Consider the following 20,128-nt stretch of genomic DNA (forward strand, 5'->3'; position numbering starts at 1 on the left):
ACGATGCCAATGCATCGATGCATTTATAGGAACTGGAACAACATGAGAGAAATCTTTTAGGAAGGAAATTAAATGAATGTGGTGAAATGAAATCCCAAAGTGGAGCGGGCTCTTACCGTCTGGACAATAGAGCTTTTTTTTGGGGGGGGGGGGGGGGGGGGAGTTGTGCAATTTGATTTTCTGAGAGATTTACAGAAGTCGTATTAGTGAAGAGGCCGACATTCCTGTTCATGCAGCTTAATGCTGCGTTGTGAGAAGTTGTGCGTTGATGGACACACCAGGGGTTACACAATATAGTGAGGTTAAGGCGACGCACGCTTTATGTGTTAATCCCATTAAAATAGAGATGGAGCCTATAATCCCGCGTGTGTTGAAGTGTGTTGAATACATCTTCATCGTGATGTGATAAACAAATGCGCTTTCCTTGAGTTTCCTCTTCATATTTTGGGATTTTGTTGCAAATGGAGCAAATTTAATCACATTTATTCAACACTTGAAATGATGAAGGCACTTCAAATGACACGTTAGTACACAATGTAAACCATACTTTGGTGTTTTATTTCTTACTTCTTTACTTATGATTGAATTAAACATCTTTTTTTTAAAGTATGGTTTCCTTTGTAAAGGAAAAAGAACATAACATGGATAACATGACAAGTTACATGACATGTTACACTCCATGTCATTTAGCAGACACTTATCCAAAGCAACTTAAAATAAGTAAATTCAACCACGAGTACAAACTCAGAACAACAAAAATCAAGAAAGCAACATTTCTTTCTTAGTATTAAGTATTAAGTCATACTATTAATAACATTTAATTTAATTCCAGTTCCCTTTAAACCAGGTGTTTGCAGCATGCTTCCAGTAGGGTGCACCACATTCCAACTCTAAGACATTTTATTACAGTATCATTCCCAGATACCACATCACACATCACCTTTTTTTAATTCAAGATATTTTTAAAAAAGTATCATAAATTGTCTTAAAAAGTGTGTTAGGAATCGGCGTATCACAGGTTTATGGAGCTAATATAATATTATAAAGGTGAAACTACGGTGTGCCATGGATGCTTTTTGTATCATCACCCAGCACCTTGCTGACATCACACAATACAACAATATATCACACAGGGAAGACAAAGCACAGCCCGACCAGTATCTTTCAGGAGCAGTGCCCTTAAAATTGAACACACACACACACACGCACACACACACACCCACACACACACACACACACCAACCTTTGCTTCCCACCATCCTCCTTTGTTGGGAAAAGAGGGGCTGTTATACCCGGAAAGCTTGTGGCAATGCGTGTTTGCTGGAAACCACTGGAGCTCTTCCAGCTCTTCTGTCGTTCAATAACCAGGAACGGACAGACGGAGGCCCAAAGGAGACAGAAAGACCTGCAGGAGGAAGACGAGCATGCACTCCATTCATCGTCTGAAAGGATCATATATATATATATATATATATACGCTTATGTATAATAACTGTCTGCCGGGATGCAGTCAATGTGATTTACTCAAATGGAAGGAAATATATTTGTTTTCAGTATATAAAAAAAAGACAATTCCAGGTATAACATGAGTCCATGTTTGTTTGTTTGTGTGCAAAAAGTGTTTTTTTATGATCTCCCTATTTCTGTTGTGCCTGGACATTACTATATATGCAAATATGCAGTGGTGTAATGCTTTGTTTCTTAGTAAGTCATTAGCTTTGATTATTACTGTCATTAGGGTTAGGGTTAGGGTTAGTGGGAGTGACTGTGATTGCCGGAGCAGTGGTGTTGTGCTTGGAATACATTCAGGTCCATATAGTCTCAAACGATTAGATATAAAACAATTGCTAAAACTTGCAGTTATAAGTATGATTAAGTGAGTTTATTCGACGTAAATTACTTTTGTGTCAAAATATCTATTTCAGGCTGCAGGCATCCAATGAAAGGTTTTGTTTGTGAATGAAAAATAAACTACAGAATTTTAAGAGTTGCAGTCAACATTCATTTAAATAATAGCGAACATATGAAACAGGCTCAAATCTTATATCCAGGTCTCATAAGTGGAGTTTAATGGCTCAATTGACGCCCCAAAAAAAGCATTTAAGTGAAATAGGTCTTACACAATGATGTATATTAATACTGTATACGCCATAGATTATTGAGTACACATAATAATAAGACATTTATATTGCATTTACAGAATATAAAATTGCTAATGTATTATTATGTAACGTGTAGATTAAGGTCCATAGTGTTTAAACAATTGCTAAAGCTAGCAATTATAGGTACGACTAAGTGAAATAAATAATGCTCTATTACAATTGAGGACTTTTTTCGACTTGAATGACTTTTGTGTCAAAATATCTGTTTCAGGCACGCATCCAAGGAAAGGTTTGTTCGTGAATGACCATTTTAAAAGTTGCATGTCAATAAATTCATTTAAATAATAGCGATCATCTGATACAGGCCCAACCTATTTTCCAAATATAACAGAGTTTAATGGTGCAATTGACCAAAAAAAGCATTTAAGTGTTATATATCTTACACAATAATGTATATTAATAGTGTATACACCATAGATGATGGAGTACACGACATTATAAAAACACATTTAGATTGCATTTACAGAATATAACATGTTTATAACTAATGTATAATTATGTAACGTGTAAATTAAGGCCAATAAAAACGCTGTAACTGGGTTATTCCACATCTTATCTTCCCCTCATTTTAATGCATGTATTCTAAATGGACTCATCGGATTAGGTGTGCCAAACATCACGGAGATGAACTATTTATGGCCCGGCTGCCTCTCTGGCTCGCGCGCGTCGAGCGGCACCGTGCGCGCGACGACAGCGGCGGAAATATTCTTTCGCTATTCAAAATGGCACCGTCTCAATCAGGAAGTGGAGAAAACAACTCAGGAGAATAAGTTGGATAAAACCCCTAATTTCGGTTGCTTTGACGCGAGCCCCGGTTCAAAGTCCGCGCGTGGGCCCGTGGTTCGGATTGAGAACAAGAAGCACGTCGAAGGTGAGTGGAAAAGAGGAGGATATTGTGGGGGAAAAAGGCAAAGCGACACATCGGCAGCTGCCTTTTACAACAGGACGCGTCCTCGGCAGCCTCTCCTAGGAGCGCACGTTTTTAACGACGGGATGCGCCGGTTATTCTACGGTCGTCTTGTTTTAACGTTATTTTATGCAAATGTGTCTGTAAACCCGGACTGAGTTGAGGTCAAGGGAAGTTGGGACAGTTGTAGTGAATAAACAGAGGCGCCCGTGTGTGTGTGCGTCTCCATTGTTGTGTATTAACGTCAAGAAAGGACGGGGCGAGTACCGAGCTAACGCGTCGTTAATGTCTCATCAACACATTTCGTTTTAACGTTATTAAAACACTCAAATGAACACGCTGGCATGTTTGCTGAATACAACTATGTTATTAACACAGTCTGAAAGTGGTATGCGGGTTTCCTCCGCAGATTTAACACTCGATACGTTAATCCAATAACAACTGGCGGTGTACAAAACGAGCGCACCCAACATCAGAAAACGGGCTACGAGCTAAGCTAACCTAGCTAACACAATCGGCTACCCAAAGTGCGCCTGGTTTTATCCAACGAGTGTCGCGTGTTGCTGTATTTGTTTTGGGGTAAACGTCCATTGTTGTTGTTTCTCGGGATGCCGAAGTGGAGGTAACGGACATTCCTCGGAGTGGACGACATCTTTCTGGCTTAAATGCACCGTCTGGTCGCTCGGTAAGCTAAGCGTAACGTAGAGCCTTTCTTTGTGCTGCGCGGAGACTAATCTGCCTCTGAACCTTTTTCTTCAAAGAGTTGCTCCTTTTCGGTGTGGAAAAAAAAAAAAAAACGTTGCCCAAAGTCCACGTAAACGTATGTAAACATACACACACGCGCGAGAGGAAAGATTAGATTACGCCAGTTTAAAAGGCGATGCGCGTTTATGTTTTAACGACGTTATTATCCGCGTCGTCGCACGTTGAGTTAGTTGGGAATTTATCGTAGTTTTTTTCGGAGATATGCAGCCCGGCGTGTGTTAATCGTGACGTTACATTTCATTTAATGAGATAACGGGGACGTTGGTTGTGTAACGTGAACGTTGTAACGTCGTTGTAGCTGCGCGTGCATCAGTATTCAAGACAAATGGCTTTAAGTGCGCCCCTGACGAGGCCACCGTACCGCCGCGACGTGACTCACACACACTTCAGTTCAGGGTAAACACGTCACTGGGGGTTTGCTTGAAATTCATAGCTTCTTTGTTGAAGTTAAAATATATACATGACGTGAAAATAGTGTCTCAATGTGTGACAGAAATTATACACAATGGGGATATTTATTGGGGGTTTGGGGCGACCTGGCATCTGGAAGGAGTGAGCAAGGAAAATGAAAATAGTTCACACGAAGCTGTCCCCTCTGGCTCTTTTTCTTTCCTTCAATTTTCACTCTTTTTTTATTATTTTTTTTAGTTTCCAGTGTGCCTGCAGCCAAGGATAAGACGGACAGGCCTCATGCGAGCCTCGACAGGTTGCCATGGTGGCTGGCTATTTCTTTCTAATCGTGTCATTCCCTCCCTCCCTCGTCAATGGGTGCTACTCTGTGACTCCAAAGTGAATGACATTTTGTCTTTTACTAGAGCGCCCTTATCCCCCGGTGACACGGGCAACAACCTTGGTGTCCCTTTTCATTCAAATCCCTCTCGCAGGCAGGTCTGTCTCTTTCCCAATGTAGGTTTTAATTGCAACAGGATGTTTAGATAATGGGCTTTTAAAAGGGTTCAAATAAAAATAAAACTCGCCGCTCCTTTTTATTTTTATCTACCCGTCCGCAACCTAGACCACTAAAACGTCCTCGGGAAACAACTCTACTCGCAGGAGAATATCTGTCTTTGTCCCGTCTCAAAAATAATAGTATTTCGCCAAACCGTTGACGTATTTCACAAATGTAATCCGGGCTACTTTCTGGCAACCGGCGCGCCGTGTAATATTTTCTGGCCGCGTGCCAACGGCCTGCCCGCTGTTCCAGAACAGTGTTTGTGTGTGAGAGAGAGAGCCGAGTTTGTGCTGCACAGTTTGTCCTTTTTTTTCTAATTTTCCTTTTCTAGCCACGGTGTCAGACAATTTATGGCTGCCTGCCCTGCGGCGACTGTGAGGGTCACGACACACTGGATCCGTTGATAACGGCGTTGAGAGCCTGCGGGAAACCGTACGGTCGATGCACAGAGAGCGCTCGGAGGGTTTCCAGAGCGGGATCGGCAAGTCGCTGGGATTATTTTGAATATTACGGCAATTTTCTTTCAGGTTTGTGTTCCAGTCTTGTTCTTTTTGTTGTTTGGGATGTTAGTTTTTTCCGAAACACTCTGGCGGTGTGAGCTCACACGGCTGTGATCTGCGGCTCACGCCCCCCCGCTCTTTGTGAACCGGCCCTCCATTCTCCCTGCCTTCGTTTTTGCTCGCCTCTTTCCCCTCCCTCTCCAATTGGTGCCAGTGATAAATCTAATTTATGGCCCGTGGTCTGATTAGAGTGAAAGTGAAAAACGTTGGAGTGGAGGAGGGGAATCAGGCGGGGGGGGGGAGGCAAGGTAATATGTTTGATTCAGTTCCTGCTTTCCCGGAATCTGGCCTTCATTAGATAATAGTTCATGTATTAAACATAACATGTTTGGTCCGAAGAGAGAGAAAGAACAAGGGCCGGTTGTTGGGAATATGTGGCCGTGCTGTTCACTTCGACACTGGGGCGAGACACAAATGGGTCCTTTACGACGGGCTGCGAGGATCCCATGTCCCGACTAGTATCCAGACCTGGAGGCGATGTGGATCTCCCCTCCAGACGAGCCGCGTGAGAGATGACAGAAACGCAGGCGAGCATGCAGCGCTCTGGCATTCCTCGCCGCTTCGCCTTGTGCCTTTCTGTGCGAAAGGTGTGTCGACATCCCTCCGAGGAAAGCAAACAATGGCCTTTTCAAAATGAAACTCATCCAGGGAGGAAATTTGAGAGAAATATCGGCGTCCGCGTCGACGGGTGACTGAATACCTCGCGTGTCACCGTTTCAGTTCACGGCTTGGGTTTATGACGAGCTGCGTGGGGGAAAAACAAACATTATTTCAAGGCTGACACACTACTGGGCTGTATAGTTGTATAGTCGTCACACACGCAATATTTAACCCCAACATGGTGGATACCGGCGGCGGTTTCATGCACGAGGTCTTAAAGCGTGTTCTCGTCTGAAGGAACAGTGTGTAACATCCAGAGGGATCTGATGGAATACAGCGTTAATAAGCGTTTTCTTTATGCTAACATTAAAACATTTTTACTGTACCAAGGAAGAGTTTATAAAAAATAAGTCAGACTTTTGTATGTTAAGAAAAGTCCTGTAAATAGATTTCCCCAAAAGTTCCAGGAAATGAATAATGCAGATGTGTTCCATACATATCTGAAATCCCCTACAATAGCAATCAAACTATTTTAATGTATCAATTAGGAAATTTTTCAAAGTAAAAGTCCTAAATGTTTCAAGAAATCGGTAATTTCTTTAATGTTTGAGTTGCTTTATATATGTATTTCCTCATAGTCCTAGGCAATAATGCTACACAAGAAATAGAATGCTTCAATCAACACCGTGATCGGTGTTATCGGTGATCGGCAGATACTGAGTTCAGTGATCGGTGATCGGCACCAAAAACCTGATCGGTGCATCTCTAGTTTTCTTTCATGTTTAAATTGCCTGAAAATAAAGACTGTTGTGTTTTCGTCATCTGAAGCTGCGTTCACACCAAAAGCGAAACTATTTTTCGCGTCGCCCAAAAACGCGTGAGTTTACTCGCTCGACCGTTCGCCGTGTTCTCGCCATGAGCGTCGAGACGCTCCGCGAGGGGCGGGGCTTATCCACGTGTCTCGTCTCCGTAACGACCGTTATCATCTCCTTCATCCACCAGAATAACTCGCCACTCGTTCTGCTTTATACTTTATACTACACACTAGCGCCCTCGTGTTTGGGTTCATGACATCACCCATAGGCTCACTCAGCTCGGTCACTTTCACCGATGAATTCACTGTTACGTCCGAAAGACTTCCGCTTCCGGCTACGAGAGCGGAACTCAACAGCCGATTGGCCCGAGTTGCGAGATGACCGCCTCAAAGTTGAAATATTTCAACTAGGGGCGAAAATTGTGCCGCTGGAAACGCGTCGCGGAAAAATATCGCGTCTGTACGTTGACTTTTCATGGGATTCGGTCGCGCGAAAAAAATAGTTTTGCTTTTGGTGTGAACGAACCTTAAGAGGCGCCCTTTTTGGGAAACAATGCCTCGTCTGCAGCCCACTGCTTCACCGCGAATGTTTCCCAAATCGGTTTACTGAAACAAAAGTAAGGCCGAGGGTGGAAGCGGTCTCACTAGAACCCAGACCCCAGGATTATCGCTGGATAGAGTGTCAGCAGAGATGGTCACTGCACACCACACCATTGAGAAAGCATGCCGGCACTCGAAAGTGATCACACATCTTCTTGTTTTTAGGTTTTATCGACACCGGACTTAACCCTCCTGTCACCTTCACATTTACTAACATCTTTTACTCTTTTTGACCCCAGCAGTTAAAACCTCCAGAAAATGATTAGAATTAATATTGTTTCCCAAGTTTAAGTCTCAGGTACTTTATGTTTGTTTGTTGACTACCTAAATAGCCTTTTTACAGGGTTCGTACGGTCATGGAAAACCTGGAAAAGTCATGGAATTTTAAAATGGTCATTTCCAGGCCTGGAAAAGTCATGGAAAAAACTTAAATCATAAAAGTTTGGGAAAAGTCATGGAAATTTGTTATAATCACGTGTTCATTTACGCCGAGTTTGAAATAATTAATATGTTTTTTAAAGAAAGACGCTCAAAATATAAGCCGCTTTCAAAACGCACAATTTTCTAGATTTTTAATGTTTATACCGAGATTTCAGTTTGGTCGTGGAAATTTGTTTTAAAGTCATGGAAAAGTCCTGGAAATCCATTGGTCAAAATGTGTAAGAACCCTGCTTTTAAATAATAAAAAATAGTTGATATTTCTTATATATGTTTTACACAGTGAAAAACAGCCTGGGGTCAAATTGACCCCAAGGAACACCGATGCGTACAAGTTGTGTACAGGACATTAAAAACATATGTTATCCCAGTTGTCCCCAATAAATTAGTAAAAGTCATGAAATATGAAGCAAAAAAAATGATGTTAATCATTTTTTTAGAGACGTCAAACATTGAATGGGGTCAAATTGACCCCAAAGGTAATAGGATGGTTAAAAGAATTGTATTTGCATTTCCAAATGCAATTGTTCCCAATACGTGACAGGATACCCAGAGGCCCCGGCTTTAGTGAAGTTCATCAGTCAACAGTGAGAGTAAATGTTGACCGTTGTTGTTTACTAGAGGACTCGCGATAGGTTGACCCCCAGGATATTTATTTTGCATGTCTCCGTTAGGGACCGATGCACATCAGTCTTCCTCTTCCGACGGCTTCTACGACTCGGTTCTTCCTCATTTTAACCTGCTTCGTCCTCATTTCCTCCCCCCGGTTTGTTTACTCGCCGTAACTTATTCTTTGTCCTTTAAAGATCGGATCTCACATTGTATAGTCCAGTTCAACGTGTGCGTTGTTTTGTTTCTTTCACGTGAGGCAACAGTTCATTTCTTTTGTGACTTCCACAAATCCTTCACACTCACGGAGGTGGGACTTGCAAGAAGATTACAGGGTTCGTACGGTCATGGAAAACCTGGAAAAGTCATGGAATTTTAAAATGGTCATTTCCAGGCCTGGAAAAGTCATGGAAAATACTTAAATTCTAAAAGTTTGGGAAAAGTCATGGAAATTTGTTATATTCACATGTTCATTTACGTCGAGTTTAAAATAATTCATATGTTTTTGAAAGGAAGACTCAAATTATAAGCTGGCATAGGCCAAGTCCAAACAGATTTGCACATAAAGGATAATAGTTTGATTAAAAGAATAAACATTTATATACGTGTTTCTAAGAATAAACATGTATAGTAATGTTTATTCTTTTAATCAAACTATTGTCTCTCATTCATTTCAGTTTGGTCATGGAAATTTGGTTTAAAGTCCTGGAAAAGTCCTGGAATTCCATTGGTCATGTGTACGAACCCTGAGATTAGATGGATTAGAGCCAGAGGAGAACGACTGCTGGCAAGAATTACCACACTTTTTCTTTTCCTTTTTTTCTTCCCTCGGCTAGGACAATGCGGCACATTTTAAATAAAGATACGTTTATTAGTTGGCATTTCTCAGACTTTCTGGAGGGTAATTCCATTTAGTGTGGGGTGAGGAAAACGCCACAATGTGAAATAATATCTAAAACTCATGATCTTTTTCACCACCACTTTTATAAAGTTATTTAACAGATTATTTTAAGAACATTTTTCATACATTTTCTAGAAGCAGTTGTTCCTTTCTCTCCTGGCTCTACTCTCCAAAGAGCGCGATAGCAGCCTCAGTCGATACCAGACGGATGAAGCGGCCTGATCTGACGTCAGCGTAGCAAAGCGGCGCTGTGTGTGTGTGTGTGTGGGGCAAAGTACTGTCTGTTCCGCCGCCGGCCGAATCCAAACTAACAGGAAACTAAAACACTTATTTTGGGAGCTTCCCTCGCAGAATTGTGTGAATTGTTTTTCAGCCCCTAAAATCTAAATTATACGACGATTTCAATTTAGGCACACCTCTTACACACGTTTTAAATTGTAATTGCTTTTATCTCCTCTTTTCTAAGTTACCGCGTCGTGTGTTCTTCGCGCTCATCGTCCGCTTAGACCGAAACATTGATGATACATACAATAGTGAGTGAGAAATCAAAAGATGCAAATGGATTCAACACACAAAACTAAATAGATTGCATTTTTTTTAAATTGATTACAAATATAACTAGAGAAAAATTTCTATAAACACAAATGCGAAACCTTGAAAATATCGGGATTTTCGCCAGTCCTGATATGTCAATGAAAATTGGACAACTTTTGAATAAAATAAAAAGGCCAAAAATTGCAACATTCTTCATAATAATAATAATCATTTGAAAAACAATAGGTTCCTCTACGACGAAGTCGACGAGAAATAATTACCGTTGCATTGAAAATGCGGGAGGTTATGTTTTGTTCGCCGTGTATTTATTTATTTGTTTATTTATTTATTTGTTTATTTATTTATTCATTTGTATGCGTGTTACTCGCATAACTCAAAAAGTATTAAATCGAATCGCATGAAATTTGGTGGGATGATTGGTTATTATCCGGGGACCATTTGATTAGATTTTGGGATCGATCGTGTCAAAGGTCAAGGTCATGAAAAGGTCAACATCTTCTTTTTACCATAGCACGGTCAATTTTTATCCAATTGGCATGCAACTAATGCCAAAATATTCATAATTCAATGCCCAATCTTGTGATATGCGAAGGTATGCGCTCTACCGAGTGCCCGTTCTAGTTTAAATAGTAATCGTCGCCGCCTGAGTGTAGTGTTGTATGTGCTCTATATGCTTTTCAGAGAGGACTGTGTATGACCGCCTGTTTTAACCGTCACGCTGTGTGTCCAGCTTCCATCGGTACTGCCGTCTGTTCAGGGAGTCGAACAAGAAAAGTGGCGGAGGAGCACGTGTTCTATTCTGAGGAAACTAGACGTCGGAGGAGAACGTGGCGGCTAAGTGGATCTTTCTCTCCGATCAAGTCGGCCTTTGATCTATTTCTGGCGGGGGGTGGAAGGAGAGGGGTGTGCTCCTAAAACGAGAGCCGCGGAGCCGGTGCTTGGCATCTCTTTCTGCTCCTCTGCACTCTGCAAACTCTGTTCTTCCCTCGCCGTTCTCCCCTCTCTCTTTATTTACCACAACAAAGGCGTCCTCTGAGCCACGGGGAGCTTGATTAAGCTCCCCGTTTCAGAATAAATCTCTTCAACGTCTCGTTCGGCCGGTGTTTGCGGGCACGGCGCTATTCATCAACCGGTGCCGAATTGCCGCGTGCCGTCGGGTTTAACGAGCGTCTAATTGAGACGAATCGTTATTCCTCCTGCGACGAAGTGTTTGAGCGCCGCCTTCCAGTCCGACCGAGTCATCCGAATGACGAGCGGCTCGTTCCGCGCGTCCCGGCACAGAGAGCCTCTTTCGATAAATATTTGAACGAGCGAAATGCAATAACAAGCGCCTCTTAAAACCCAATTTGTTTCCATTTCCCGGCTTTTGATAAGACGGTAGATTTGGTTTCAGTCATTCGATCATCGTGCTCCTCGCCGGTCACCGTCCACGGCCCCCTCACGGCAACGACCGCAACGCTGAATGGAAATAGCGGGAACAGATTGATACCCGATGTCCATGTCCTTACAGTTATGTGTGTGTGTGTGTGTGTACGCGTGTTATATCGAGGCTTTGTGTTGGATAAAAGGTGATCATTAATAATGCAGGTTGTTTTGGGTGACCGGGCCCTGCGTTTCCCCGGGAAGTAACTTGTTCCTTTTTTTAAAAATAAAAAAATGTCATCACGGCCGCTAATTAATCCAGCTAGTCGTGGGCCAATCAGAACCGACTAAAAGCCCCCTCGCCGCGTGAGGCGGCCGGGCCTCGATCGCTTCTAACCCGATTACTGGCGATGCCGACGGACTCCGGAGCGGCGATGAGTGAACGTTTGTGCGTCGGATTGAACGATCCGAGTCCGCCGGCTCGTTAATCGAGAAGACGGACGCAGACCGCACCGGGGGGGGGGGGGGGGGGGGCTCACTCCTGCTGCGCCGGACCCGCTCGGCGAGCACTCGACCCCCGAGGTCACGGACGCCACGTCGGGACACAGGCTTGAAGCGTAAACTCATATCGGCTGCTCCGGAATGTGGCTGTCGACGACGCCCTGTGTGAGTGTAAGTGTGTGAATGTGTCTGTATGTATATGTGTGTATATGTGTGTATGCATGTGTATGTATGTGTGTGTATATGTATATATGTGTATGTATATATATATATGTATATATATATATGTGTATATATATATATATATATATATATATATATATATATATATATATATATATATATGTATACATATATATATATATGTATATATGGATATATGTATGTGTATATATATATATATATATGTATATTAATGTGTGTATATATGTATATATATATATATATGTATATATATGTATGTATTTATATATATATATATGTGTGTATATACATGTATATATATATATATATATATATGTATGTATATATATATATATGTGTATATATATGTATTTATATATATATGTATATATATATATATATATATATGTGTATATGTGTTTATATGTATGTATATATATATGATTGTATGTATATATGTGTGTGTATATATATATATATATGTGTATATATGTATATATATGTATGTGTGTCTGTGTGTATGTGTGTATGTATGTGTGTGTGTGTGTCTCTCTGTCTCTGCCTCTGTATGATATGAGCTTCAGACCCAGTGTGTGAGTGTGTGTGTGTGTCTGTGTGTAGTTGTGTGTGTGTGTGTGTGTAAGTGTGTGTGTGTGCCCCACGGAGAGGATTTTGAGAATGCGGTGAGCGGAGCTTCGCGTCGAAGGATCTTCTCTCGTAAGAATGTCTGCAGAAGCAACGAGACGTCTGGACTTCACGGAAAGATCGCACGTTTTCTTCCGAGCGTTGCCGATGTGCGCTCGCGGTTGCGTTGCAGCTCGAAGCGATCACGCCCTCTGGCCTCCAGCAGCCCCTCTGGTCGTCGTCAATGAAGTTCGGCTCACACGGATTAAACGAAGCCTCAATGCAAAGAATTTGCATCGTCAATCTAACGTGATAAAGTCACGCGAGGAGGCGCTCCGCCGCTGCCCCAACTGTTACGCGTTACACTTCTCACTGCACTTAAAGAAACGCACGCATACGTGTCTGTTATGCATTATTTATTAAGCTACGCCGCCTTCATCCATCATACGTGCAAATACACAAATGATTTAGTTGTGTGGACGTATGATTACGCATCGACTCCACGTCTGCATCGGGGAGGGAGGCGTCGTTCTCGTCGCGAGCGCTCTGAGCGTGATTTGGCGGCTTCGGGAAGTCACACGTCCCAGGATGATCCCCGCGTGTCGTAAACACGCCTCGTGTGTCCTGAAGAGGCGCGATGCTCGTTCGCTTCTGTCTGTCGGACCGGAGCGGCGCCCCCGAGAGCCTCGCGGTCCGTCTGTGTGTGTTTTGGCGCCTTCGGCACCGTGATGTACGGGCTAGTTGTGTTTAAAGAAAAGATTTCATGAATACGGCACATGAGATGGTCTAATCCCCCTGCTGTGAGCTTTTGCACCAGACCACCCAGAGAGAGAGAAAGATACACACACACACACCCCCACACACACACACACACACACACAGATGGGAGGGGGTTGTAAAAAAAAACAGCAGTAACCTTTGAAGTAATTAACAGATTACACTGCAAAAGAGTCTCTCTCTCTCTTTAATATCCTCTCCTTTAGCATATGAGACATTTTGCTTCGCTGTCTTGACACTGACTATAAATCCAGATATTGACAAAGAGAGGGACACGTTTTCTTTGAATAAGCATTCTTCAGCGTATGCGTGTCACTTCCTGATGAAGGAACTCCTCGTCTTCCTCGTGGCGCAGTGGGTACATTTCGTGTTCCTTTATCTTCTGTTTTCTTTCTCCCATATCGCAGCGACCCTTCTTCTCCCTTCTGATGGCGTCCCTCATCACCTCTTCCTCTCCGCGGTAGGGGGGGGGGGGGTTCAGCTGTTCTTTCCCCGGTAATAAGAGGCCTTACAGGAAGGAGATATGTGGGACCAGTCTTGCAGTGATCAGTATCGATTATCCTCAGAGGCCCGCCGGAGGAGTGGGGGGGGGGGGAAGCAAGCGGCAGACATTTTTCTGTTGCTAAGAGACAGCAACTGGCATGGTTTTGGTGGGTGACGTAGGTGAGGGTGGGGGGGGAGATGACAGCGCCTGGCTGCTTCGGAGCACTTGGTGTGTCTTCAGGCGTCAGGCTGATTGATCAAATTATTCTGTCGGCCGAGGAATGTATTGCTCCCACTCCTCCTCCTCCCACTGCTCCCACTACGGTATTACTGGCCAGATATGTCTTCTGGCTTTCACATAAAACGAGTTCCGCTCCTCCGAGTGTGCGTTTGGATCGCTTTCTTTGAATAATGCGTCGCTGTAACGACTCGAGAGACGTGACGCTACAAGTCGTTTCATATACACCTCATGAACCGCAGAATTCAAGTCCTGCGTGAGAGTTTAGTCTCTCTCTCTCGCAGGACACCCGCACTTTCGCTTTCTCTCGCTCTTTCTCCCCCTCTACGCTCAGACACTTCACATCCATCCAGTCGTCACCCGTTCCTCGCATGTTGAAAAGCGGGTGAGTGAATTTTCTATATATTGAGGCATTTTTTTACCCAGATCAACCGGCGTTACGCTCGAGAACCCTCGATGCGGTCGAGAGGTCGACCTCCTCGGGGTGTTGCACGGCGTACGATTCTTCAGCACTAACGGGGGGGGGGGGGCACAAGGCTCTGGAACACACACTCCCTGACTGCCCCCCGAGCCGCTCGGCGCTCCGGTCCCTGCTCGTATCTGGACGTCTCAGCCTGGAGGCTGCGTACACATTCAGGAGGAATCCAATATCCAGAACTCCTGCCGAGAAAGTTCTCCCGAGTCGGGCTTCAACCTGACCCAGACGGCACCATGCTGGTTCTGTGAGGGTGAAATGGCCTTTATGTGTATCGGCTATGCGAGCGGTGAATATGCTGGGTCACACACACACACACACACAGTCGGACACACAAAGGCTCTCTTATTTAGACCGGCATGAACTCCATTAGGATTTATTACCTCAGCTTTGTCCCCAGTGAACACGCCTGGCCTGTGTTTCAGATTGGGGGCAAACTGGAGGGAGGAATGAAGGAGGGGACACAGGAAGGAAGGTAACCAGTTTGATTAGTTTGGGGGCAAAGGGGGGGGGGGGACTGACATTCCACAGACGCGCCGAGTGCCGAGAGGATCGGGGTCGATCCGGCAGCCAAAGTAGGGATATCTGTGAGGTTTTGCAGCCTCGGGGTAACGTAGCACTTTTTTTTGACGGCGACAGTGGAAATGTTTTCGTCTGTCGAGTCCGAGCGTGTCGATCAAAATGACGTGATCCCGCCGCACGATGGTTTGGTTTTGAAACTGTTTTTATCTATATTTGCCCGCAAAATACATTTGAAAAAAAAACATTAGTTCACAATTGATGTTCTCGTACGTCTGAGAGAAACGGATCTCTGGTCTCAGCCCACGCTCGGCTCGCTTCACGACGTCTCCACGTTGGTTTTGTCGTGAAGCCTCGGCGTCGGGCGTCACTCCGGTCTACCTCGTGAAGCCGCGCCAGAAGAAAGTAGGCCACCGTGGTCAGTTTCCCCAATTACAGAGGAGTGCGTCTAATTTATTCCGACAGATTGAAGAGGCAAATCTGTAAATGTAAATGCGAGCCAAAGATCAACAATTTAAAAAAACGAAGAAAATCATAATATTTGACGTGGCAGCGCTTCAAAGATGATCCCACAAAGAGCGAGCGGAGAGTTTTATTGCATTAAATAAGGTTCACATTTACAAAATGTTGGCTGGCCAGAGAGAGAGAGAGAGAGAATGAAGTTCAGATTCTAATATTTCTCCATACCTTCACCCGTACACGCAGATAATGTCTTTGTAGTTTCATGGCCTCGGTTTTTCTTTCTCTGTCTTGTCTGCCGAGTCGATAGCTTGAAGGCCTCAACGCCCTCCGTCTGCTTCTTACAACATCGCCGGTGAATCCGAAGGCCGGATTCCACGTTTCTTTTGCCCGTCACAGCGTCGGCCGGGAAGCCGAAGGCTGGAGCGGGAGAGAGAGAGAATCTCTTGAGCCTAATATAAAGACTGTATGACATAATCGCAAGTATATTAGGTTTTAACCTGTCAATACATCTGTAAACAACAGCACAACCCCCCCCCCCCCCCCCCGATTATATAGGTTTTTATCTAGGTTTTTATATGAGAGAGTGAGAGAGAGAGAGGGAGAGAGAGAGAGGGAGAGAGGGAGGGAGAGAGGAGAGAGAGAGAGAGAGGGGAGGGAGGGAGAGAGAGGAGGAGAGAGAGAGGAGAGATAGAGGAGAGAGAGGAGAGAGAGAGAGAGAGAGAGAGAGAGAGGGAGAGAGAGGGAGAGGGAGAGAGAGGAAGGAGAGGAGAGAGAGGAAGAGAGGGAGAGAGAGGGAGAGGGAGAGAGGGAGGGAGAGAGAGGGAGAGAGAGAGGGAGAGAGAGAGGAGAGAGAGAGGAGAGAGAGAGGAGAGGAGAGAGAGAGAAGAGAGGAGAGGAGAGAGAGAGAGAGAGGAGAGAGAGAGGGAGAGGAGAGAGGAGAGAGAGAGAGAGAGGAGAGAGAGAGGAGAGGAGAGAGAGGAGAGGAGGTAGAGAGGAGAGGAGGTAGAGAGAGGAGAGGAGGTAGAGAGGAGAGGAAAGGAGAGAGAGAGGGGAGAGAGGGAGAGAGAGAGGGAGAGAAGGAGAGAGAGAGAGAGGGGGAGAGAGAGACGGAGAGGGAGAGAAGGAGAGGGAGAGAGAGGTTGAAGCCTTCTTCTCTGTCCAGTCGTTCTGGTCTCGCTGGTCCAACCTGTTATTCTTTGAGCCTCGAGCCACCCCCCCCCCCCCCCCCCGCCTCGCTGTGCGTGACAGAAACGAGCCAATGCCTGACGCCGCCACCCGAGGCTGGGCAGCAACCGTTGTCAACGGTAACCTCCTCATGCAGACTGGCAGCGATTTAGCGATGTCTCCCCCCCCCCATCCCATAATATAGACAAAGCCCAGGGATGCTGGGTCAACACCGCGCTCTGAGGGAGAGGGGCTTCGATCTCTGCTCCGGACTTCTTTGTCTTTTGTCTGGCATGCAGCTTCTTGCTCTGAATCTAGGGAACATGAACATGAACACAAATAAAACCATCTGAGTTGTGAGTTGACTCGCCGCACATCCACCGCATGCTTTACCTTTTAGAACGGGCCTTTTCCTCTGTCCTGGACCTCCTGCTGGGATTCTAATTGGTCCTCTGACGAACGGCGAACCTTCAGTGACGCCGGCCGACACCCGGCTAATGAGGGCCGTCACTCAGAAGATGTAACCTCAAACCGCATTATGAATAAGTCCTGAATTCAGTCCGCGTGGCGACGGCGGCGCCCGTTTGTCTATTCCGCTTCATGTTCTAAAAGTAATTGATTTCTGTTCATACATTTTGAATCAACATCTTTAATTAACTGTACCTGTTCATATTTTCATTGCAGACGTCTTTGGCTTTCCCACTCCTTTTTACCTTCGCATTGAAAATGCGGAAGGTTATGTTTTGATCGCCGTGTATTTATTTATTTATTTATTTGTATGCGTGTTACTCGCATAACTCAAAACGTATTAAACCGAATCGCATAACATTTGGTGGGATGATTGGTTATTATCCGGGGACCATTTGATTATATTTTGGGATCAATCGGGTCAAAGGTCAAGGTCATGAAAAGGTCAACATCTTCTTTTTACCATAGCGCGGTCAATTTTTATCCAATTGGCATGCAACTAATGCCAAAATGTTCATAATTCAATGCCCAATCTTGTGATATGCGAAGGTATGCGCTCTACCGAGTGCCCGTTCTAGTTAAAAATGTTTTTGTCTGCTCTATGGTGACTTCTTTTGTTGCCCAACATTTATAATTCAGCCTATATTAATCAGTTTTTCATAAAGTGCACTTTTAATCTTGTATTCCATTGTCGGCCGTTTCACTGCGCCGTCTCCAAGAGGCCACCGCCGGTGGAAATTCTTTCAAAAGAAGTGAGAATAGCCACATATATTTATTGGCACTCTGGCAAAATGTGACTTTTTTCCGAGTCTATTAAAGACCTTTTTTTTCTCTCCACTTGCTTTGATCCAAAACCTTGATGTGGCATCGATCGCCACGTGTGCCGGAACACATTCCCTGCAACTCCTCTAATGTCTCCCCCCCTTCTTCCCCTCTCCATCGCATCCCGTCTCCCTCAGGTCATGGAAAGCGTCCGCCGTTGTTAGAACAAAAGCACTTTTCTCGGACGCAGCCAGAGCGCCGGCGGCGGTCGGAGGGTACGCAGCCTGAATCCAGCCGGTGGTCGTGATGTGCGAAGCCGCGGTCTGATGCCCACCCTCCCCTCAGCGCTGGCCATGGACGGGGAGAACTACCTGCATCCAGAAGGCCCTCAGCAGGACAGCAGCTTGTTCTCTGTGGCCTCCTCTAACATGGAGGTACGCTACGGCATTTTATTGAACCGCCATTTAGCTTGAGTGTATTAGCAGCACGAGAGGAGAGCGGTTCTACGGCTGCGGACGTGTTCTAGGCCCACCTAAAAGAATAGGAAACCAAACTTCACAATGGGTTTGAGTGTACGCTATATTTAGAAGGTTTTCAGTGCTCCACCTTGACGTCAGGCAGCCCCCTTTTCTTTCGGGAAACGAAGCCATTACAATCCATCTCTCCACAACAGTCATTTTACTTTGCAGAACGCGGGATTGGTGAATCTGTTTTTGGTCTTTTTAAAGCACCAAAATCTGTGTTTCAGTTTAGGAAAATAAAGAAAAATATCGTGACACCGACCGCGTGCAAACCTACTTAATAAATGTGATTTCCTTAATCCAGTGTTGTATATCAATGCTTTTAAAAAATATATACAAATGTTGATTTTTCCCTTCTGTTCTGTTTTAGAGTTCAATATATGCCTCCTCTGATTCCTGGGAATCCTACTCTCAGCCGGCTGGATACAGCATACACTGCCCTATGCAATCTGGAAACCAGTAAGTAAACACACACACACACACACACACTCACACACACACCTGTCATTGTCCCGAGTGCGACAGCTGAAAACACAACACGGGGGAAGACCCGGTTTGGAGGAACTCCTCACGCTGTTTGTTAGTTCTTACTCTGTGTCTTCCATGTCGAATGCCGTGTCCTCACAGGAGGCATCGGCACGTGAGATGACAGAAGAATTATTACACATGTATATGTAGTGTGGTGCTCGCGTTCAGTGCGTTTTTATCAATATTTCAGGGTTAGAAAACCTGGAAAAGAAAATGGAATATAAACATGTTTATTTCCAGGCCTGGACAAGTCCCTAAAGTTTTGGAAAAGTCGTGGAAATGTATTATATTCATATGTTCATTCACGCAGTTTGATTAAAAGAATAGACATTTATATACATATTTATTCTTTTTTGTGTGTATTTGTGTATTTTATACAATACAATATTATTCTATATAATATACAAAAGAGAAAGACTGAAACGGTATAGGTAGAAGCAAAAAATGCGTATAAATTCCTATTTTAAATTAAAATCAAATACATCATTCTGTGTCATTTAGGGTGTACTCGTGTATGAGATTTCACAAAATGTTTGGTCATGGAAATGTGGTTTAAAGTCATATAAAGGTCATGGAAAAGTCATGGGAATCCATTGGTCAACATGAGTATCAACCTTGATATTTGTTTTAAATGGTGTGTATATTTGACACGTTAATGCGTTATGTCCAAAAAAATAATACACTTCCCTAATTTATAGACCCTTGTAAAGAAAAGGGTCTATTACCAGAAATGGAATATAATACCAAAGATTAGGATCTCTTTAGGGTATAATCAGCTGAAAATAAGACTTAGAATTAGAATCAGCCTGTTACGTCTGTCTGAGCCGGCGGCCGTGTTTCTACCGGAGCCCAGAAGGATCAAACCAAACAAACGCGCTTCTCCTCCCCGCCCGCTTCTCCTCGCCTTTTCACGAGGACACGCGGCGGCTGTTAAAATGACTATTGTAATAATATTCAGGGCAGATACTAAACAATCAGAGTTGGGCAAAGTGTTTTATCACAAGAGAGACATAACATCTAAACGTCTGCAGCCACAGAGTTGAATTGAGAAGCGTTCACTCTGGACTCTGAGTGTGTGTCGCTGCTCCAGCTGGAATGTGAGCGATGCTGCTTCACACGTTCTGAGAGGAGTCGTTTCCCCCCGAAGGTAAACCTGTTATCCTTGAAGATGCATCTTGTGTCGAATAGATTATATAAT

The 20,128-nt window shown here is 44.2% G+C and overlaps 1 protein-coding gene across 4 annotated transcripts in view; it reads left to right on the top strand.

Annotated features, from left to right (window-relative positions):
* Window positions 1-2,891: 2,891 nt before the first annotated feature.
* The window catches only part of si:ch73-63e15.2 (protein strawberry notch homolog 2), a 56,428-nt gene continuing 39,191 nt past the window's right edge, over window positions 2,892-20,128 (top strand). For 2 of the 4 annotated variants that reach the window (XM_056414188.1, XM_056414191.1), the window contains exons 1-3: window positions 2,892-3,033; window positions 18,079-18,315; window positions 18,773-18,861. In XM_056414188.1, the coding sequence (XP_056270163.1) occupies window positions 18,208-18,315; window positions 18,773-18,861 (197 nt within the window). In that variant the 5' untranslated portion in view covers window positions 2,892-3,033; window positions 18,079-18,207. Of the gene's footprint in view, window positions 3,034-3,209; window positions 3,755-5,107; window positions 5,314-18,078; window positions 18,316-18,772; window positions 18,862-20,128 lie in introns of those variants that run through there. The other 2 variants (XM_056414189.1, XM_056414190.1) reach the window with 2 other exon arrangements.

The sequence above is a fragment of the Pseudoliparis swirei genome, chromosome 5, assembly GCF_029220125.1.
Source record: "Pseudoliparis swirei isolate HS2019 ecotype Mariana Trench chromosome 5, NWPU_hadal_v1, whole genome shotgun sequence".
Taxonomy (NCBI): Eukaryota; Metazoa; Chordata; class Actinopteri; order Perciformes; family Liparidae; genus Pseudoliparis; species Pseudoliparis swirei.